At 31.8% G+C, this 25,023-nt stretch overlaps 1 protein-coding gene across 1 annotated transcript in view; it reads right to left on the bottom strand.

The window, feature by feature from the left end:
* The window catches only part of schlank, a 109,343-nt gene that overhangs the window by 53,855 nt on the left and 30,465 nt on the right, over positions 1–25,023 (bottom strand). The window contains exon 3 of the mRNA XM_065508807.1: positions 13,534–13,755. Coding sequence (XP_065364879.1) covers positions 13,534–13,755 — 222 coding nt within the window. The remainder of the gene's footprint in view (positions 1–13,533; positions 13,756–25,023) is intronic.

Genomic DNA, 25,023 nt, shown 5'->3' with positions numbered 1-25,023 from the left:
TATTCCGGATCGTTATAGATAGCGAAGTCGATATAGCCATGTCCGTTTGTATGTTGAAATCAACTTTCCGTAGCCCCCAAATAACTTACATACATACATGATTCATACATCAATATATCGGGAATTCGTCCGGCTTGGTTGCTATTAAAATCGACAACATCGGCCCACAAATGGCTGAGATATAAGTAAAAAATCGGGACAGCCTCGATTTTTTATCTATATCTGGATACTAAGTCATTAATATAGACAATATGGATATCTAATGATAGATATTTCAAAGTCCACTGCAACGATGTATATAAAGCTATAGCAAGTTGGACCTACAATGGGTCAAAAACGGGAAAAATATTTTTTAACCCGAATTTTTTTTTATCAAAAAAATTCTTTTGACATAAATTCTTCTTACAAAAAAAATTTTTTTAAAAAAAATTTGGAAAAAACTTCGGCACAGCCGAAACAAAAAAAAATAAAAATAATTTAAAAAAAAACATTTAGAAAAAAAATTTATTTTTTATTTAAAAAAAATATTTAAATTTTGTATACCTGAAAATATTTACAATTTGTATTTTAAAGTACAATTTGGTGAGGGTATATAAGATTCGCCACAGGCGAATATAGCTATAATGCGTTTGTGTAGATGTTTGTAACGCCCAAAATTAACTTATACCGATAGACTCAGAATCACTTTATGAGTCGATTAATTTTGAAGATATTTCGATAAAATGTGCTACTTATACTAGTTTAGGCCCTAGGACGAAGCCTATTGAAACTGGCTGAAATCGATCCATTATTTCCCCTACCTTCCATATAAATGTCCTTCCGAAATACTCTATCCGTCATAAATGATTAATTCATATAGGTATCTACACAAATTTCTAAATAACTTTTATATATACGGAAATCATGTCACCTAATTTCATGCCGATCGGTCTATAATTAATTAGTTATAGCTCCCATATAAGGTCCGCTTCTAAAAATCACTTTAACGAGTAAAAATGTTGGTATACACATAAAATTCAATGCAAATAACCTTCATGGCGATCGGTCCATAATTAGTCATAGCGCCCATATAAGACCCTCTTCCGAAAATAAATTATTGAAATTTTAAAAGAAAAATGTTTTTGCTAATTTACTTACTTGTTTTAATACATGTCATTGAACAATTTGACAGAAATGGTTATACTGTATTTTTTATAGGGACTTAGATGTTTTTCTTGTGATAAATTTTTGCTCATCACTACAAAACAAAAACAAATAGCGAGATAACTGCAATTTGTTTTTTAATGTATTTTTACTTATTGTACATTTAAAACATCAATTTCTTAAAAAAACTGGACTTAGAGCCTTTGCATGTTAAGCCAGCGATATATCTTCTCGTGATATTTACACTTGTGTTCGCCACTTGTATAATAGAGGCTTTACCGGGTGTTACGATATAGATATACTTTTAAGGTCAAGGTGAGTGGTAGCAGTGCAGAGGACCTGGATGGTTAGTTAGTGTCGAAGATCGATCAGTCGTCATCGCTCGCATTGTGAACGACCTGATCGACTTCGACTAAAACTGACAATTTATGCTGTGTAAGAACGCCCCGTCCCAACGCAAAAGGAGAAAAGAAGACACTTACAATCGACACACCAAACAAACAACACCAAAAAAACCCATCAACTACACAGTGATCAATATCACAACAAAACCAACAAAGATAAATATACAATTTCCAAATGTTAAAATCAAACAAACAAATATTTAAAACTTAAAAGTTTTGTGAACAAATACAATACGAACATAAAAAAATGCAAAAAGTGCACAAACAAATGTAAAAAAAAGCATTTTCAATAAACGTAAAACCAAATAAATTTTAAAACTCTATTCAAATTTAGTATTTATCGATGACACTATGGACAACAATGTATATTTTAGTTTTTAAGATTCCAATCTTACGGGCTATTTATGGTCAATCATTTGTTACCAAATGTGTAAATAAAAATCAAAGTATTTTCATTTTTATTATTATTTACCCAACGTTTCGTTTGTTTGTTTCAAACTTCTTCAGGGGTTTTCTTTTATTGTTGAATTCTAGCGACAAAAACATATAAAATATTATAAATCATTGAAAAACTTAAGATATCACAGTTCAACTTACGAAATTCTATTGTTTACATTGTCAATTAACTTATTATTTAAAAAACTGGACTTCACGACACAGAATTAATAAATAATCATTACAACACAAACATATACTATAAGTCAAACTTAATACTAATATCACAGAACTTCAACTGATTTAATAATTAAATATTGCAGCGGAATATTGCAGTTTTGTGTTATCCTTGTCCTCTTTCGTGTTCATTGTATTGTGTATTTTTTGTTGTATTCTTAAGCTTTCAAGAGTGTATCGTTTGTTCTCTTTTTGTTCTCTGTCCAATATCTTAATATTGTCAAAATCCATCTTATGATTGCACTCCTTTACGTGCAGAGATAATGCCGTCGTTATTTTTCCTTTTTCAATATCTGTTTTGTGTTCATTAACTCTCGTCCCCAACATTCTCCTTGCCGTACCAATGTAAACCAAGTTACATCTCTCCCTTTCATTACCGTCACATTTTATCTCATAGACCACATTATCACTCTTAAGTTTGTCAATTTTTGTTTTGTTGTTTGTAAATAGATGCCTCAGTGTCATATTTGATTTGTAAGCTATTGTTGTTGTTTTCTCTGTGATCATTCTCTTCATTGTCCTTGTCTCCGTTAGTTTGGGAATAAATGGTACACTGTAAAAAACTTTTTCCTCCTCAGTGTTTGGATTTTTCTGCTGTTTTTCATATCTTAGTACCTTGTTGATTAAATTGTTCGTCATATATGTTGGGTAACTATTCTTTGTAAGTATTTTTCTTATTCCATTAATATTGGTTTTCCTGTATTCAACATCACTTATCTGTAATACTCTCCTTATTAAATTCGTCGCTGTACTTATCTTCATTTTCAATGGTTGTGTAGAGTTGAAGTTAACCATTCTACCTGAAGATGTGGGTTTTGTGTACCAATTTGTCCTTATTCTTCCATTATCCTTGATGATATTGATGTCCAGATACGGTATTGACATATTCTTCTCGCGTTCTATTGTAAATTGTATCTTATTGTGATAAACGTTCATTGTTTTTAATATCTTCTCTTCGTCCGATTTCCTTATAATCGCAAACAAGTCATCCACATACTTAGTGATAAACTTAATCTCTATATTATTAGCCCTTAATTCGTCAATTACATCGTCCAGTAGTGTGTCAAATACAATATTTGCAATTGTTGGCGATAGGGGGTTTCCCATTGGCATACCATATGTTTGATGGTAAAATTTATTGTCAAAAGTGAGATAGTTATTATCAGTTAAACAAAACTGAAGGATTTTCAAAAATGTTTGCCTTGGTATTGCCGTGTGTTCCTTAAGTGTTTTCCATTTGTCAAGTATATTCCTTATAGCCAAGTGAATCGGTATATTAGTGAATAATGATACCACGTCGAAAGAGACCATAATATCGTCATTTTCCAATGAGACGCTTTCCAGTTTTCGTTTTAATTCTACTGAATTTTGTATATTGTATTTGGGCGACACAATATTCCTCAAAATTGTTCCAATATACTTCGAAAGACTGTAACACGGTACCTTCATGGATGCAGATATCGGTCGAAGTGGTATTCCGTCTTTGTGTATCTTTGGCAGTCCATATAACTCAGGTGCTGCTGCCGCCTGTGTCGTCATGTTGAATTTCTCGTATCTGGTAATGTACCCATCTTTTCCCAATTGTGTAATTAAGTTATTGTTCCCTTTCCGAAGACTAGTTGTTGGGTCAATTTCAATTTTCCTGTATGTGCTCTTGTCATCTAATAATTGGTACATTTTCTCCATATAATCTCTCCTATATAATATCACAGTTTTATTCCCCTTGTCTGCCGTAGTTATAATTATGTCCTTCTCGTGTTTCCTAATGAAGTTCCTGGTGACCTCGTATATACTCAGTATAAATTTATCTTTCTCCGTATTCCTAAGATTCCTTTTGAAGTATGCAATTCTGTTCGCCATTTTCGATCGCGTTATGTCCTTTTCTGTATCATCTTTTATACCCTGAACCCATTGTTCCATGTCAGCTATAAGCGGTATAGGTGTGAAATTCCTTCTATCTACTGGTATTGCAAACTTGTTCCCCAGTGATAATAACCATTTATGTTCCATTTCAAACTCTATACTCGTGTGGTTAATAAACCAGTCGTCATTGTATACGAGGTTCAGTTCCTCAAACCTCTCGTGTTTCAATTTCGTCATCTTCATTGAACGTGTAAGTTTTATCCTCGATCTGATATTGTAAAATTTATCCCACTGTTGGTTCCTGAATTTCGTAAGTTCCATTTTGTCAAGTGTATTTTTCATCTCCTTTTCAATCTTTCCGATCTCTGATCCTGTATATGTTGTGTTTGTATGTGTATCCTTTATCTCTATGTTCAATAACTTTGCGTGTAAGTTTCTCTCTATTTTCTCTATGTCTATCCGTGATGTTTTTGTTGTAACTAATTGTTTTAATGTTCTTGTACTGTTTCCTACATGTGTTGGTATGATCCCCATGTGTCTGCATTCCCGTAAAAATGTTGTTCTCTCTATCAATTCAGCCAATCTCTCCATCTCTCTGCTATATTCCTTCAGTAAGCTGCTAGTATGAATGTTGTATTTGTTCCTAATTTTCTCGAAGAAACTTTCCATACTCATCTTTGTCGTCATGATGTTATTCTCCGTTTCACCTCCTCTCTTCGGCGGGCCCTCCGATAGTTAATTTTCTAGTTTTCTATTTATGACCAATGATGTTGACTATTTTAGTTTTTAAGATTCCAATCTTACGGGCTATTTATGGTCAATCATTTGTTACCAAATGTGTAAATAAAAATCAAAGTATTTTCATTTTTATTATTATTTACCCAACGTTTCGTTTGTTTGTTTCAAACTTCTTCAGGGGTTTTCTTTTATTGTTGAATTCTAGCGACAAAAACATATAAATATCTTATTATAAATCATTGAAAAACTTAAGATATCACAGTTCAACTTACGAAATTCTATTGTTTACATTGTCAATTAACTTATTATTTAAAAAACTGAACTTCACGACACAGAATTAATAAATAAATAAATAATCATTACAACACAAACATATACTATAAGTCAAACTTAATACTAATATCACAGAACTTCAACTGATTTAATAATTAAATATTGCAGCGGAATATTGCAGTTCCGTGTTATCCTTGTCCTCTTTCGTGTTCATTGTATTGTGTATTTTTTGTTGTATTCTTAAGCTTCCAAGAGTGTATCGTTTGTTCTCTTTTTGTTCTCTGTCCAATATCCTAATATTGTCAAAATCCATCTTATGATTGCACTCCTTTACGTGCAGAGATAATGCCGTCGTTATTTTCCCTTTTTCAATATCTGTTTTGTGTTCATTAACCCTCGTCCCCAACATTCCCCTTGCCGTACCAATGTAAACCAAGTTACATCTCTCCCCTTCATTACCGTCACATTTTATCTCATAGACCACATTATCACTCTTAAGTTTGTCAATTTTTGTTTTGTTGTTTGTAAATAGATGCCTCAGTGTCATATTTGATTTGTAAGCTATTGTTGTTGTTTTCCCTGTGATCATTCTCTTCATTGTCCTTGTCTCCGTTAGTTTGGGAATAAATGGTACACTGTAAAAAACTTTTTCCTCCTCAGTGTTTGGATCCTTCCGCTGTCTTTCATATCTTAGTACCTTGTTGATTAAATTGTTCGTCATATATGTTGGGTAACTATTCTCTGTAAGTATTTTTCCTATTCCATTAATATTGGTTTTCCTGTATTCAACATCACTTATCTGTAATACTCTCCTTATTAAATTCGTCGCTGTACTTATCTTCATTTTCAATGGTTGTGTAGAGTTGAAGTTAACCATTCTACCTGAAGATGTGGGTTTCGTGTACCAATTTGTCCTTATTCCTCCATTATCCTTGATGATATTGATGTCCAGATACGGTATTGACATATTCTTCTCGCGTCCTATTGTAAATTGTATCTTATTGTGATAAACGTTCATTGTCTCTAATATCTTCCCTTCGTCCGATTTCCTTATAATCGCAAACAAGTCATCCACATACTTAGTGATAAACTTAATCTCTATATTATTAGCCCTTAATTCGTCAATTACATCGTCCAGTAGTGTGTCAAGTACAATATTTGCAATTGTTGGCGATAGGGGGTTTCCCATTGGCATACCATATGTTTGATGGTAAAATTTATTGTCAAAAGTGAGATAGTTATTATCAGTTAAACAAAACTGAAGGATTCTCAAAAATGTTTGCCTTGGTATTGCCGTGTGTTCCTTAAGTGTTTTCCATTTGTCAAGTATATTCCTTATAGCCAAGTGAATCGGTATATTAGTGAATAATGATACCACGTCGAAAGAGACCATAATATCGTCATTTTCCAATGAGACGCTTTCCAGTTTTCGTTTTAATTCTACTGAATTTTGTATATTGTATTTGGGCGACACAATATTCCTCAAAATTGTTCCAATATACTTCGAAAGACTGTAACACGGTACCTTCATGGATGCAGATATCGGTCGAAGTGGTATTCCGTCTTTGTGTATCTTTGGCAGTCCATATAACTCAGGTGCTGCTGCCGCCTGTGTCGTCATGTTGAATTTCTCGTATCTGGTAATGTACCCATCTTTTCCCAATTGTGTAATTAAGTTATTGTTCCCTTTCCGAAGACTAGTTGTTGGGTCAATTTCAATTTTCCTGTATGTGCTCTTGTCATCTAATAATATTTTAACTTATTGAAAAATAATTTATTGCAAAGTGCTGAGGAATTGGCTATATGAGACGATTTTAGACGCAACTTGTACGTACACGGCTTATTTGTAACTATCCCCACATCTTTAAAACTCCAGCTCAATGTTTTTGAGAATTTGTGAAGTTTTCTTGCGATAAATATTAGAAAACATCAGATAAATAATAAGCATGACTTAAAAAATGCACTCCAACATGAATGGCAGAAGATAACGACGGAATATACACAAAAACTGGTTAACTCTATGCAATCTAGACTTAAATCATTTTTAAAACAAAAGGGATATCCCACAAAATATTAGTTTTCTTTAAAATATGAATAAAATTGTTTTAATTTATTGTTTGTAATAAATTAATTTAGTAATTTAATATGTGCACGAAATAAGCTGTGAGGTTATTTTTCTTGAAATTTCGTTTTTATGTTAAATATTTTTAATAAATGAATTGTTTTTAATTTTTTTATGTTAATACAATAAATAATACAATATTTTCAAATATTTGTCGGTGTTCTTTTTTTAATATGTAAGATAATTATAAAAATACTAGCTGATCCGGCAAACGTTGTTCTGCCGTACAAATTATTTCTAGTGAATATTTTGGCTGTTAAGTAAAAAATAACGAATGTATTCTGAGTGAAAAATATTTAAAAAAATGGGTGGATAGGGACATCCTAATGTCCTAGCGGTATGAAATATAATATTGTCGTACCTACCAAAAATATATACAAAATTTCATAAAAATAGGTAAATATTGATATTTGGATACTGCTCATACAAAATAATATATCTCGGATAAAAAACGGGTGGGTGAGGGTCGGTTGATGAAAATTTGGGGTATTTTTAAAGCCAAATAAGTAAAATGCGAAAAAAAGCTTTTGGTCAAAAAATTGTAAAAATAAATTCTGGATAGGGTCACCCTAATGACCTAGCGGTATGAAATATACGTTACGACCTATTCTCATACCTACCAGACATACATACAAAATTTCATAAAAATCGGTTAAGCCGTTTCGGAGGAGTTCAAACACTAACATTGTGACACGAGATTTTTATATATTAGAAAGATAACGAAATCTTTTATAAAAAATCATATGCACGAAATAAGCTGTGAGCCACTGTATGTATTGTAGAAACATGTCATGTAAAATATTAACTGGTGCCGCAACGATGCTGAAGTTTTGAGGTGCATTTACAAGGGGAAAATGCAATTTTTTCAGTTTTTGTAAAAATTTTGCCATTAAATAATTACTTCTGCAATTTAAAATAATCGAAATGTTTACGTAATTGTCATTCTAATAAATTATAAAAGACAAAAATTGGTTAAAAAACAAAATGAACATATTTTGAGAAATATTAAAGTAAAAGGATATTTTTACTTAAAATATATCATCCACATTACCTATTCACAGGTATGACCAAAAAAATTAAATTTTTTTAACGGCAGTTTCAAAACTCCAATTTAAATTTTTTAAAAATTTTGCTAAATAAATTTCTGAATTCTTTGTTCATCACAATGGGATTTATTGAGAACATAATAGGAAGTAAAATATGAAAAAAGAGTATGACAATACCTGCTATAGTTTTTCCCTACCTGCGATTTAAATTTTGCGATTTTCGAGAAAAACTTATTTTTTGACCATATTTTGGACCCAAGTGCATTTAAGGTAAAATTTTAATTTTGCTGCTGTTAACCCGGTTTGCGTCGCTAATAGGGCCTGAAGAAACGCGACGTAAACCGAAACGAAGCACGATTTTCGATACATTTGTATTGATTTTCATTTAATTGGTTCCGAGATTCATAATTTTAGCTGAAAAAAATAGATTTTTCAATAAAAAATATTGAATTTTTTGTCAACTAACAAGAGCATTTTAGATTTTTCGGATTTATGAAATGTACGTTCTTCCTGGCAAACGCTTCCAAAAAAGTCCCGTTTCATCAGCGTTTAAAACTTGTGCAAAATATTCACCCTTCAATAATTGCTTTTAATTCAAGCTTGAACTTTTCTGCAGCTGAAGTATCTGCACTAGCAGATTCTCCTTTTAATGCAATCATATGCAAATTTCCACGGATTTTAAAATGGTCAACCAACATCTGCTTGCATCAAATTCTTCCACTCTTTCGGCACTTGATAAGGGATAATCTTCTTTCAGATCTTTAAATAAAGTTAGTGCTTTCTTTTGAATTACCTTTTGACTTAATGGCATTCTTCGCTGATTTTGATCTTCTATCCAAATATTAAGAAGTGACTCCATTTTTTCCATTAAAGAACTTCTCATTTTTGTAACCTGTTTATGTTGTAACGATGTTGCGGTTTCAGCAAATTTTTTAATTTTATAAGCGTCTCTGGAACAAAAGGGGCTAGTCCAAGGTTTCTTCCAATATCAACATCCCTTTCCCCTGATTTAAAACGTTTTAAAATGTCAAGCTTTTGTTCTATGCATAATTGTTTTTTTTTTTTTGACTCAAGGTTTCTTCCAATATCAACAGCCCTTTCCCCTGATTTAAAACGTTTCAAAATGTCAAGCTTTTGTTCTATGCATAATTGTTTTTTTTGTGACTCATTGCTACAAAATATTCATTCAACTTCACTTCAGCAAATGTAATTTGCAACCATCAGACAACATAAATATGTATGTATGTATTTCCATTAGACCTAAACGGGTAATCCCCTTTTTCTGTTTTAGATTTGTACAAACATTTTCATATTAACGACGCAAACTGAAACAAAAACGACGCAACTTCGAAGTCACAGAAATTTTAAAAAGAAACAACTTCGAATTTGCACTAGATTTAAACGGGAAATACCCTTTTTCTGTTTTAGATTTGTACAAACATTTTCGAATTAACGACGTAAATCGAAGCACTAACGACGCAACTTCGAAACATGCGACGCAAACTGAAACAAAAACGACGCAACTTCGAAATCACAGACATTTTAAAAAGACGCAACTTCGAAGCAGACGCAGAACGAGGCGACGCAAACCGGGGTATTAGTGTACTAAACTTTGTTATATTTTTCTTAAGTTTCATCAAAATCGGCTTAAGATATCTCACTGCTAGCTTTGACCTTCACGATTTAAGACTATATTTAAAATTACCTGGACTATAATATTCTAAATAGGTTTAACTTAAAATACATAACAGTAAGAAAATTCGGCTCATTCGCCAAAATATGGCCAAAAAATTAGTTTCTCTCGAAAATCGCAGGTACGGAAAAACTATAAGAAGTGTTGTCATAATTTTTTCATATTTTTATTCCCTATTATGTTCTCAATAAACCCCAATGTGATGATCAAAAAATTTTGAAATTTGTTTAACCAAATTTTTAAAAATTTTAAATTGGAGTTTTGAAACTGCCGTTAAAAACCGATCGACATAGAATCACTTTCTGAGTCGATTAAACGATATCCGTCCGTCCGTCTGGCTGGTTGGCTGGCTGACCATGTAAACCTTGTGCGCAGAGTACAGGACGCAATTGTGAAGATATTTCGATAAAACTTGGTACATATAATTTTTTCGGCCCAAGCCTATTGAATCTGGCTGAAATCAGTCCATTATTTCTCCTAGCCCCCATACAAATGTCCTCTCGAAATTAGACTTTATCGGTCATAAATGTTTAATTTATATATGTATCTACACAAATTTCGCTCCAAATAAGTTTTATATATACAAAATTCATGTCACCAAATTTTGTTACGATCGGTCCATAATTAGTCATAGCTCCCATATAGACCCGCTTCCGAAAATCACTTTAACGTGCATAAATGGTGGTATATACACAAAATTCCACATGAATAACTTTCATATAGACATAAATCAGACGACCTAATTTCATGGTGATCGGTCCTTGATTGGTCATAGCTCCCACATAAGGCCCACTTCCGAAAATCACTCACGAATATAAATTATTGATATTTTAAAAGAAAAAAGTTTTTGCTCATTTACTTGGTGTAAATGGTCAAGCCCGACCATACTTTATTTTTTTTTTTTTTTTTAATAGTTTTTCAAATTTTTTTTTATTTTGAGAAATATTTTTTTGGAAACAAAAATTTTTTGATGAACAAAAATTCGGGTAAAAAAATATTTTTCTTTTTTGACCCATTGTAGGTCCAACTTACTATAGCCTTATCTACATCGTTGCAATGGACTTTCAAATATCTATCATTAGATATCCATATTGTCTATATCAATTACTTAGTAATCCAGATATAGATCAAAAATAGGTATACAGTGGTGGCCACCAATTTAAGACAAATACTTGAATTTTTTTCATCAACTGAATTTTAAGTGCGATAAAGCCAAAATAAAAGGACCTCTAAGGGTATGAAATTTATTATTAATGTTTCTAGTTTCTGAAAAATGTTTGGAAAAATCGGTAAAACATATATGGACAAAGATATGTGGAAATACGTTGACCCACCTCAGCGAACATCCGCTGTTAATAACATGATATGACCGAAACTAATGGAACTAAAAATACCAAATTTGGTCCGAATATTTTATAATAATAAAAATATAATGATATAAATGTGAGAAAATATGTTTATTTAAAAAAATTTTTTTTTGGTCAAGTTGTAGAAAAATTTTGTGTTCGTGGTGAATATGTATGAATTGACACAGTCGAATAAAATACACTTGTATGCTAAAACAGTCCTCATGCATACATATTTGTGGAAATATTTGAAAAAATAATTGACAATCACGTGGAATTTAGCAAACAATTTTTGTCTTAAATTCCTGACCACCACTGTATATAAATAAATCGAGGTTGTCCCGGTTTTTTGTTCATAGCTCCGTTATTTATGGACGGATTTTGCTGATTTTAAATAGGAAACTTCTCGAAAGCATTTCTGACAGATTATTGAAGATTTGGATCCCGAAGATATCTGAGGTCTTCAGAAAATTGATTTCAACAGACAGACGGACAGACAGGCACACATGGCTTAATCGACTCCGCTATCTATAAGGATCCAGAATATATATACTTTATATGGTCGGAAAATTATATTGCGGAAATTACAAACGGAATGACAAACTTATATGTATATACCCTTCTCACGAAGGTGAAGGGTATAATTAAGGCCCTAATTTTGTAAATCACGTCATAAGGATCCAGAATATATATACTTTATATGGTCGGAAAATTACAAACGGAATGACAAACTTATATGTATATACCCTTCTCACGAAGGTGAAGGGTATAATTAAGGCCGTAATTTGTGATAAAAGTGATATTTATGTACATTAGGGTGTCCCAAAAAAAATTTTTGTTGGGGCTCAAGCATAATTTTAAAGCTTATAGGGTAGAGTATTTTCGAGATTTTTTTCAGATTTTTCGGAAGTGGTTTAGAGGTCGCTCAAGTCGAGTTTTTGCAAAAATCCGTTTTTTGGCCTTTTTTGAGTTTTATTCATAACTTTGTCAAGACCCACGAAAAGAAAAATGTCCATGCTTTATTTTTGTGTGCAAACATTATTAGTTTTTGTAATGAATTGGCTCATTAAGGTGCCCTACATTACAAATTTTCGAAATTTTTCTATAAATTTTGTAAATAAGGCTTTATAACTATTAAAATTTTTATGAAAATGAAAAAAACTAACATTGCAGTTTGAAAGATCAATTAATTCTTAATTATTTTAGGGACATGAAAATAAGAAAAAAAACTTTTTTGGGACAACTAATGTACATAGCAAAAACAAAATTTCACAAATTTTAAAAATTTGTTTTTTGTTTTCTGTACATTTTCAAATTATGAAAGGCAAATCAACGCTTGAATTTTGGTGCGGTTGTTTGGTTCAGAATTTGTATATAAAACAAAAACAAATTTTTAATATGTGTGATTTTTTGTTTTTGCTTTGCACATAAATATCACATTCATGACGTGATTTACAAAATTAGGGCCTAAACTTCAGCGTCACCAGTTAACGTTATCCTATCATCCTAATATTTTACACAACGTGTTTCTACAATACATAGAATAATTCTAGAAGGGGGCGGCCAAAATTCGCAAGCACTCTAATGTATACATTAGATAAATACAAGTATGAATCAGGTGATGTTCAAAATTCTCGTGGAAAGAGTGATACTCACTCTCACTCATTAGTTGCATTTATAAGTATGTACTAATCTGTGTGTTTGGGATTTTTACCCAAACTATTATTTATTTAAAAATAATAAACTGAGTCGTGTAGCCTACAAAAACTCTACACAAAAATGTAACAAATTCTTTAGTTTTTTTATTCTCATTTTGTTTATCATTTGTTTATTAAATTATTAGACTAGACCTAACTGATATTTTGTACATAAGTACAAGAGTACATACGTACATACTTATGCAGAACAGAGTATCCGAAATTGCATTGGAATGTACAATTGAAGTTGAAGTCAGGTAGAAAAACAGATCATCGTTGGTTTTGATGATCTAGTAACTATTAACGATCACTTGATTTTTGTCAACTGCAAGAGGCAGATTACTTTTTAATAAATAAAATTATTATTAAAATTAAAATAAACGTTTTTTCTTGTACATGTTCTGATTATGGAATCAGAACTCTAACGAAACTTTATTTTTAAATTTAGAAGTTTGCAAAGGCTTTTGCGATAATCTTTATTCTTTGAAATATATCTTGTTTTTGTATTTCTCAAGAAACACATTTGTGTTACTTACCTGATGTGGATATCCATACCAACAGCTTTTAACATCCCAGAACCATGGTTTGTCCCACAACACAATAACGCCAAATATAAAGCTATATGTGTAATATATACATCTCCACGTATTTTCACAGAATTTCGTTAAAGTTGATGGTTTGTCTTGAGCTCTTCTTAATCGCCACCAACGTTCAATTTGACGCTCTGTCAAATCCAATTGCTTTGACAATGAAACTACCTAATTAAAAATTAAATAAAATAAGTTTTAAGATATAAATCAATAACGATTAATTTAAGAAGTTTAATTATTAAAATAATAGTTAAAATTATAAATCTTAGAATATTCAAATATTTGAAGTAATAAAATCGTTTTAAATCAGTTAAGTAACAGTTCTCAAATTAAAATTATTTATTTCGTAGCTATCTCACAGGCACTGGTACTGTTGTTTTGTGGTTTGTGAGTTGACCTTTGCCGAGTGTACACGGATGATTCCGGTGGGTAGAACCGGCTGTAGAATGTAAAAAAGTTATAGCATTAATATTTATTAGAGCGAACCGTAGAAAAATACTTCATAAGTAATGCACTTAATATTCCCGTATTCTACTTATCGTAATATACGAGAAAAACAATAATAATCATTAACGATCATAGTAGTCGGTTCAAAAAAGATTCAAAATGATTGTCAAAAACTATGGTTGTTTATTACGGGTAAAATATTTATCTTTTGTTTTTGGTATTGTTTGCATCATGGGAATAAACATTCAATATTTTTTAGCAATGAGTTGTAAAAGTGACAAATTTTTTTACATTATTCAATATATTGAGTGTACAACATAAAAATGAGGGATGTTTTCAAATTTTGAACTTTTATTTTGAAACATTTGTACAATATAAATTTATTTAAAGTTTTGTCCATTGTTAACTATAACCTTTTCCCATCTTTATGGCAACATATGGATTCCGCGCCAAAAGAACTACTCATATTTTAAGACCAAGAACGAATCAATCCAATTTCGGATACTCTGTTCTGAAGTGAAGCGTATCCAAGAGAGCGTTCTGCATCAAATGAAACAAATAGTAGTAGGACAGGGCAAGGTCTGGACTTTAAGACGGTGAGGTAAAACTTTCCAACCACTTCATTCTAAATACTTTTTAACAAGTATGGCAACATGTGGCCGAGGATTGTCATGATGGAATATTACGGTTTCATGCCTGTCCACATATTATGGGCGTTTTTCGGCCAATGCTCGCTTCAAACGAATCAGTTGAGTTCGGAACCCGGTGATGGTCGGGTCAGAATTCAGCAGCTCATAATATATCGTTTTGCTTGTCTGAGAATAAATGACAGATATGTACCCTTAATAAAAGTTATTAAAGACAAAACCCGCGTTCAAAAGATACTCCATCTGAGGTGAATCTTGCATTTTTATATTGTGTTGCATTTTAATCTTGCACTATAGATCAGATGAAAGTTCAGTCATAATGTATATCATCAAAAAAATGTATTGCATTATTGATTTTGTGTCAAATATCTTTTAAATTTCACCTTAAAGGCACCTGTGAAAGTTGTTATGGTATTCTGATTATTATTTTTTATGCAAAGTAAACATCGCTATAATTACGTATTTTTTAATAAATTCAGTATACATAGGTATAACAAAATATTTACAAGTCTTTTCAATGTGATGACTTTACATTTATATGATTTTATAGCACTTGAAAATTATCTTTCTAACAAGGTATAAATAAAACAGTAATTTCGAATGAAAAATAACAAATGTTTGCGTTATTCGAATTCTTTGAATTCTCGACCCCTCTCCTCCTTCTTTTCTCTTTATACACTCTATTCTTATATACACTCTATAACTTAATCTATAGATTTCCCTTTTCTTTAATTTCTATTTCTATTTCCCTTTTCCTTCTTTCTGTCTTAATTTTTCTACTTCAGGTATCACAAAATGGATGGGACAAAAAGAGGAGTTTCAAAAATAGATGGAGCTTTGAAATTTGGTATGCCGATATAAATTACCTTAGTTAAGAAAAATAATTTTTTTTAAAAAAATCGGACCAAGGACATATATGCCAAAAATATAATTTTTAGTTTTGGCTAAATAATTGATCTAAAAATCATGAAAATCTGCATTTGTTATACGCACTAATCGTACAATCTTTCTGTTAATTTTTATTGTGATTGCAGCAAGGACTGCCATAGATCGTTATATCCTTAATTGTGAAAATTCTATAACTTTAGCAAAAATAATCTGATTGTAATGAAACTTGGTATATTTATTTGTATTTACTGAATAACTTTTTGGTTTGAATAAACTTTGTCCGTCCGCCAGTCTGTCCGTCTCCATCTATCTGTCCATGTAAATTTGTTAATCAAGGTATATGTCTCAATTTTAAACATGTTCCCATGATATTTGGTCCACATCAGTTTTTCGACCCAAGGAAAAACTTTGCTAATTATGGCCATAATCGGTTCATGATTTCACCTAGCGCCCGTACAAATGTCCTCTCGAGCACAGTGGGTGAAATGGAAAAAAGTGGAAATAAATTCTAAACCAACAGTCAAAAGTTAATAAAATTCCACGGCTATAGAGAAGGTGTAGCTGAGTTTAAGTTCGGGTTTATGAAAAATTAAAAATGATGCCAAATTTTTGTTCTCGATCTGATTTGAAATATTTATATAGGTGTAGAATCTACAAGAAGACAGTTACAAAAAAACATAGCTTTCTTATAGTTGACGAGATATTCAAATTTGAAAATTAAAATTTCAAGTTTTTTTTTCCTACCTTAGTCTGAAATTTTGCTATTAGTGGATGCAAATCTCTCCCTATTTTGTTCAAATATACATTTTTGAATTACCAATAAATCTATTAGTAATAAGAAAAATTAATTATTTCAAAATTTTTACTGAGTCAAAAGGTATAAGCATTTAAATTAAAAATATTTTAAAAAGTAGTTATTTCAACAATTTTTTTTTTTCGAAAAAAAATACTTTCATTATTGTTTAGTTATACAGAAAAGAAAAACAAAATAAATGTGTTTATATTTTTTCAAAGGTAACATTTTGGGAAGTACTACAAAAGAAAAATAATTTGAAAATTTGTATAACTGTATAACAGAGCCTTCCGAATTAGACTCATATTTTGTGTAAATAGTAAATTTATGCCAAATTTACTCTAATCCAATAGCTGCTTTTAAAAAATTAAAACCATTCTTGTATGATCCAATATGTTCAACAAAGTCAAAAATCTAAAAAATACCATATTTTGGGATTTTTGGGAATTGTGGGACTCTCAATAACAAATCACAAATTTCTTTCTCACTTTTGCATATGGATGAAAAATTTCTATATATATATATATGTTAAGGTGGACCCCCAATGTATGAACAAATTTAAAACACATCTGTTTCAAAAACGAAGGGCAGTTTTGTGTGAGGTTAGGATAAAAAAAAATCTGAAAAAAATTTCAGCTCGATCGGTTAAAAATTGGCGTGCCGCACGGGGGTCAAAGTTCGTGAGAACGAAATTGGTGGTAAATGGATAGAAAAAGGTGCATAACTACTCAGGAGTCACCCCTAGGTAGGTAAAATGTATGAGCAACCCCCATTATTTTCGTATCCCCAATATTTTTCTAGAACAAACATACCCCCTATCTCCAACCGTTCAGGGGGTCCCCATACAAAAAAACTGAATTTTCACGAAAATTTTCCAAATTAAAAATTAATGGAATTACACAAAGTATAAATATGTTCTAAACTTCATTTCGTGAATTACTCTTCACATTTTACTAACATTAATTAAACACCCATTTCTATTGTCAAAGAACGCAAAAAAGTGAATAGACCAATTGGCTTGTTCATTGAGTTTTATTTTATTTAGCAATGTAATCATAAAATGCCCCTTTAATAATGAGCGGTTGTACCCAAGACAGGTAATATTTAAAATTTTTAAAAACATTACATTTTTAATTCCATGAAAATTATTTTTGTTTTTTGGCTTATAATCCACGTATTCATTTTTAAGTAATAATATAACAGGTAATATTACTAAATATTGTTAAATTTTCCAAACAACATTGAAAAACCCATTGATGTACTTTCGTGTTTTTTATTTCGACCTGATATATAAATCTAAATTTCAGTTATATTTTTATTGGTTTTTTACGAAGATTATATATAGGTAAAAATATATTCAATGAATTTTAAAAACTTACCTAAATTCATTGAGAAACATTTGCATAACATTTTTTAAAATATACACCTTATTTTATGTACATAAAAGTATTGACCTTTTAGTTGTTCTATGACTTTTATAAATAAAACATACAAACTGTGACAAAAAATTAAAAAATAACTGTAATTTTAAAGTAAATTTATGAGCTGTGAAAGTGAATAATTCTTCATTTAAATTAAAACTAACAGTAGTTCTGGAAAAAGTGAGTACAAAGAAATAAAACAATTAAAACTAAAACCTAAAAACTAAATTTTTCACTAGAACAGGTTCGCATTTGAATTGCAATGGCATCATCAACGACAAAAATTAATTTGAGATCGCAACAGCATAACATTTATTTGATTGAATATGTTATTCCGCAGCTGTTGGGATCAAAATTGCCGTCTAAAAAAGAAGTTCTTGGTGTATTTTTTTTTCACACTCGTACACTAAAATTGGAAGTGCGAAAAAGTACAACAATGGCTGCAAACGAAGTGCTCCTTTTCTGGAATAAAGCACGAATTCCGACCCGAGACAAGCCTTCGGTCATAAAGCAAATTGAGAAGCTGTACCAGAAGTGGAGGAAATTGAACAAGAGCTCAACAAGAGGAGGAACGTCGCATAAAGTAAAAGAGGATAAGTTTGTCGAAGAATTAGACGATCTCTTCGATATTGCTCATGTTAATGCACTCACCACGATTAAAATAGAGGAGGATAAAAAGTTTTTGCTTGCACAGAGGAAAAAAGGCCGCCCAGGCAGCATGATTGGCATTGACATGGCATTGAAAAACGAAAATTGGAACGAGAAGTGGCAGATGAACGGCGATTACGAGCAACTACTAAAATTAATACCTTAGCAATGGGTACAGTGCAATTCACATCATCTACCGAATCGTCAGACAATGTTGGCGCTGGTGGAATGGAATTGGAAGTGGACGCTCTACCCTCGGCTTCGGAAGTTGTTAAAAGAGGAACACAGTTATTTATCAATGAACGGATCGTTTCTGCTTTGGATAAATGCATGATATCTGACCGAAATGCAATGCATTTAATGGCTGCAGTAGCTGAAGGACTTGGTCACAACGTATCAAATTTGGTATTAAATCGCTCGTCAATTCGAAGATACCGTACTGCAAATCGACAAAAAATCGCTGATTTTGTAAAGGAGAACTTACATATAAGGTTACTTTTCTTATACCAATTTAATTTCAATACTAATATAAATATTTTATTCCATTACAGTTGAAGGCAACAGCATTTTTTGTAGTGCACTGGGATGGCAAAATACTGGAAGACATTACAGGAATGAATAAGATTGATCGCCTTCCGGTTATTGTAACTAATGGCGAAATCGAACAAATATTAGGCGTTCCAAAACTAGATTGTGGAAAAGGCAAAAATATTGCAGCGGCCGTTTATCAACTACTGGTAGAATGGAACCTTTCGAAACGAGTTCAAGCCATGTCTTTTGACACGACATCATCAAACACCGGTGAATTTGCAGAAGCTGCAGTTTTACTTGAACAGTTATTAGAGATAGATTTGATGCATCTTCCATGTAGACATCACATATATGAATTGGTGCTAAGAGCAGTGTTCGAAGAAAAAATTGGAAAAACTTTTGCTCCAGATGTTTCGCTGTTTCCAGCAGAATTGGGAAAAAATCAATCAGAATGCATTCGAAACTGGAGTGAGCGATGAGATCGTTGCTTCGAAATTAATTACTGCTCCAGATGACATCATTACTTTTTGCATGGTCCAACTACAGAAAAGACAACGTCGTAACGACTATAAGGAACTATTGGAACTGGTTGTTTTATTCCTTGGAGGCGATTTTGGCGAATATAAGTTTAAAGAACTCATACCTATACACTGAAAATATTTATGTTCAGAGACCAATTTAAACTGGCAAAGTCACAATTGGATGGAATTCGAGATGTCTGTGTGTTTATTGTTCGTCTGTACGTGAAAGTCTGGTATCGCTGTACTGAAGCTGTCAAAGCGCCCAATCAGGACTTCAACTTTTTGAAAGCACTTCACTCATATGCAGACTTGGATAAGAATTTGTCAAAAGTAATGGTAACAAAGTTTATCAGACATTTGTGGTATCTGGCGGAGGAGGCTATAGCTCTCGCCTACTTTGATTCAGATGTTTCGTGTGACATAAAACGAAAAATGTTGGCAATTATGTGCATATATGATGGAAAAGAAATCCTTGAAGAAAAAGACAAGGAAGTTCAACTTGAAAAAGATGAAGAAACTGGAGAAGAAACTGGAGAAGAAGATGATGATTGGGATGAAGATGATGAAGGACCTATCCGAAGCATGAAAAAAATTGCGGTTAATTTTGCAGAAGTAACTGAGCAATTTTTGTCGAATGACTTGAGCGCTTTCGTAACTGTGAAAACTATAAACTTTTTTCTATGCTTCAACTTGCCGCATGAATTTATACGATATCCGCCGGAAACGTGGCCACAGCGCGAAGATTATCAGCAAGCACTAAAAATTGTTGAAAAAATTCACGTAGTCAACGACACCGCAGAAAGAGGGGTGAAAATGATGGAGGACTACAATAAAATATTGTGCAGGAACGAAGAGGAAAAGCAATATTTGATTCAAGTTGTCGGTGATTATCGCAAAAAATATCCGAGTTTTGAAAAAAGAAATTTAATATAGCATAACATAATTATTCATAAATAACATCAAAATTTTACTTTCAGTACAAACGAGATATGTCCATAATGACTAAATATGGGCATTTTGAAAATATCACAAACTAAAAATTCAATAACTCAAAAATAGTAGCAAAAAATAATGCGATCACACAATCTCCCATGAGGTAGTGGTGAGTACTAAGTATGTGAACAACAAAAAATTATATTCTGATAAACGTGACGTATCCTGTAAACAAGAACTACATGTACTACATGTAGTACAGTCGGCATATCTGGGTTAAAAAAAAAAATAATTCAATAATCCGGCACTGCTATTTCAATGTTAATAAAAAATACATATTGTCATCAGAGTTTGGAGGTAGTGCACTAAATGTTGAGTGCAATCAACATTTCACTAGCACTGAATATTATTTTAAAAAATATATTTTTAACTAATTTTCAGCAACTTTAGTGGTAGTGAAGCTTATATTTTTATTTTTATCACTAATATTTTTTAGCGATAGTGATATTTTTTTAACTATAAATCAATTGAGTGGTAGTGTAGAAATAAGCACTAAACTCAAATAGTTAAAAAATTTAACAATAACTAAAAAAAGCTTCAATAATTTTCTTTGCACTAATGTATTCAAAATTAGTGATCATGATCCAGTTTAAACTAGAATATTAAATATATATACAAATACCTGCATTTTTTTCATCAACTGAATTTTAAGTGCAATAGAGCCAAAATAAAAGGAACTCTAAGGGTATGAAATTTATTATTAATGTTTCTAGTTTCTGAAAAATGTTTGAAAAAATCGGTAAAACATATATGGACAAAGATATGTGGATATACGTTGACCCACCAAAGCGAACATCCGCTGTTAATAACATGATATGACCGAAACTAATGGAACTAAAAATACGAAATTTGGTCCGAATATTTTATAATAATAAAAATATAATGATATAAATGTGAGAAAATATGTTTATTTAAAAAAAAAATGTTTTGGTCAAGTTGTAGAAAAATTTTATGTGTTCATGGTGAATATGTATGAATTGACACAGTCGAATAAAACATACTTGTGTGTTAAAACAGTCCTCATGCATACATATTTGTGGAAATATTTGAAAAAATAATTGACAATTACATGGAATTTAGCAAACAATTTTTGTCTTAAATTCATGGCCACCACTGTATATATATATATGGGGCATTTCACGTCAAGTGAACCAACTTTTGAAATCGATGTCTTCCGATCGCGATGAAATTTGCACCAATGTTAGTTCATTGGCCGACTCATTGGCACGTAAATTCTCCAAGATCTCCTCCCTCCTCCCTCTCTTTTTCTTCTTACATCTCCTCCTAAACTTCTTCAATCTTCTTCTTCTCCCTTTTCACTTATATCTGTCCCTCTTTCTTCTTCTTTCTTCTACTTTCAGGTAACACAAAAGGACCATTGATGGACCCATGTGAGCTGCTCTTTCTATCTTCCTTATTTCGTGGCTGCCTGGAAAACCTAACCTAACCTAACCTAGTTCTATTGGATAGTAATTCGGACACCATTTTTCAACAAGATCGGTCAAGAACTCTCTGAGTTATAGGAGGTCAAAATTTTACATTTTGGCCAAACAGGTGTTTTTTTTTTATCCATATAACTTATTAACTATTGTTCTTAGCAAAATGTGTCCCAAATAGTTTAGATAGCTATTTATGCAATCTTTCGAAAAAAAAAAATTTAAAAAATTTAATAAAATATTTTTGATTTTTTTTTTTAAATCAAAAATATTTTTGACTTTTTTTTCAAAATGGGCCCTTTTTATTTTTTTTAAGAAAGCTTAGGTCTTTTCCTAAGCGACCTATATGGTCGCTTAGTGGGATGCGAGTGGGATATCTATCAAAAAAAATATTTTGTAACTCAAGATTTAAAATTTTTGAATTTTTTTGCAAAATCAAAAACTTTGTTGACTTTTTTAAAAAAAATGGACCCATTTTTTAATTTTTTTTTTTGCTCAGAAGAAAGCTTATGTGTTTTCCTTTAACACCCTTTTTGTCGCTTAGTGGTATGCGAGTGGGATATCTATAAAAAAAATGTTTTGTAACTCAAGACATACAATTTTTTACTTTTTTTTGAAAAATCAAAAACCTTTTTGACTTTGTTTTTCCAAAATGGACTCTTTTTTTATTAATTTGTTTTTCTCAAAAGAAAGCTTAGGTCTTTTCCTTTAAAACCTTTTTGGTCGCTTAGTGGGATGCGAGTGGGACATCTATCAAAATAAATGTTTTGTAACTCAAGACAAATGTTTTTAAATTGATTTTTTTCATATTTGTGTGTAAGTGTTTCTAAAACCTTAAAAATAAAAACCACAACAACTGACCGATAATAGCCACTGGAGGGGTGCAATATGAGGCCGACCGCTATTAATTTTCCACCCCCAAAATTTGTCTGAGTTTTGTATCTTGCGGCTTTTTAGTCAATCCTAGAGGTAGTTTTCAGCGCACGTGATTTTCATTGTTAAAATATCAGGTGCCCCAGAAACAAATTTTTGGAATCAAGTGGAAATATTTTATGGCCCTTCTCCGAAGTACCAGTTTATTTATTATTTTATGACATTTGACTTTAAGAAGTGGGTGGAGAGGTAGAAGTTGACAGGTAGGTTATTTATATGGTGGTTTATTTTTATTATTATTTGTAACATTTGGTTAAACTAGGTACTTTAGTATGTAAGCCCTTCTTGACCCTAATAAAAGATTTTAGACTCATTCATTAAAACGTACTACCTATATGATCTTAAAAAACTATTTATTGTCATTCTGAAGACATCGGAAATCAGTTTTTTAGAAACAGCGTTAAAGTTAAGACGTGTGTTATTTACATAAATACTTACAAAATTCAAAATGTCTACGACTTCTAAAAAGGCTAAGGTTGAAAATGAAATTTATTCGTCTTTTTGTTTTAATCCCTTTAACAAAATGAAGCACAGATCATCAGATATGCGAAATATTTCCGACGGCTTATTAAAAAAATTCCCTACGCTGTCAAAACGATTGAAAATTTGTGGATCATGCAGGAAAGAGCTCGGAAAGTGGAACGAATTACCGAATTTGAATAGTAATGAGCCTTGCGTTGAAGTTATTCCAGATGAAGACAAAAGTAATTCCGAGAATGAAGACAGAACTGTTGATGATGATGGTTATTCTAACTTTTCAAATTCAACGAATGAGTGTCGAAACCAATACCATAAGGATGCAGTAGAAGTTCTTGAACAAATAAAAGAGAAATACAAAACGTCACAGAGTGAAGCTGAAAGAATTCAACTTCTCACGCTTGCTCGAAGAACATGGAGTTCTGCAAAAACAATGACTGAGTTTGGAACGTCTCAACGAAAAGCAAGAATTGCTAAACAATTGGTTGCTGAGCATGGGATTCTCACACTCCCAAACAAAAAGAAGGGAAAAACTTTGGAGTGCGATACTAAATCTCTAATAACTCAGTTTTATCAGCGAGATGATATGAGTCGCCTGATGCCAGGGATGAAAGACTGGATGTCTGTACGAATCGATGGCAAGAAAGTTCAAATGCAGAAGAGAATGGTTCTCTGTAACCTGAATGAATTATTCGCAACATTTCAATCTGAGTACGAGGATGTCAAAATTGGATTCACAAAATTTACACAACTGAGGCCAAGACATTGCGTTTTGGCAGGAAGCAGCGGAACTCACACAGTATGTGTTTGTATTTACCATGAAAATGTTAAATTGATGTTGAAGGAAATCAACTTAAATTACTTAAAAGATGATTCATCAGAAGATTTACACCATTACCGCGATTGCCTTAAATTGACTATGTGCCCTAATGCTACAACTTCTTGCCACTTAGGTGAATGTTCGAATTGCCCGGAAACCACATCCATCAAAGAAAATTTAATCAACTCTTTTGATCGAGAATGTATTGAGGAGTTAAAATTTGAATCTTGGCTTCAGACTGAAAGATGCACACTGAAAACCATAATTTTAAATGTGGATGATTTTGTGGAAGAACTGTGTAGAGGATTGCTAAATTTGAGAACCCATGACTTTTTAGTCAAAGAGCAGTGGACTTGAAAACACATTTGAAGTCTGGTGAATTCATTATTTCATTTGATTTCGCAGAGAACTATAAATATGTTCTTCAGGATTCCATACAAGCATTCCACTTCAATAACGACCAAGCAACTATATTCACAGTAGTTATTTACTACATGAAAGAAGAAAACCTGGAACACAAAAGTATGGCAATCATATCCGACGATTTAAAACATGACACCGTTGCAGTTTATGAGTACCAGAAGATAATACTAAATTATCTAAAATCAAAATTTACAGTAGAAAAGGTATACTACGTTTCGGACGGAGCTCGTCAACATTTTAAAAACAAAAGTAGCTTCGCAAATCTTACAGCTCATGAAAAAGATTTTGGAATGCCAGCTGAGTGGCATTTTCATCCTACTGCTCATGGTAAAGGAGCATGTGATGGTATTGGAGCAAACCTCAAAAGAAATGCAGCGAAGTATAGCCTCCAGTGCTCTCATCAAGATCGCATCTTAGATGCGACTGCTTTATTCCATTGGGCAAAGAATTATTGTAAA

Source organism: Calliphora vicina, chromosome 4 (assembly GCF_958450345.1).
Source record: "Calliphora vicina chromosome 4, idCalVici1.1, whole genome shotgun sequence".
NCBI classification, from domain to species: domain Eukaryota; kingdom Metazoa; phylum Arthropoda; class Insecta; order Diptera; family Calliphoridae; genus Calliphora; species Calliphora vicina.
This window is presented reverse-complemented; position numbering and strand designations above follow the sequence as displayed.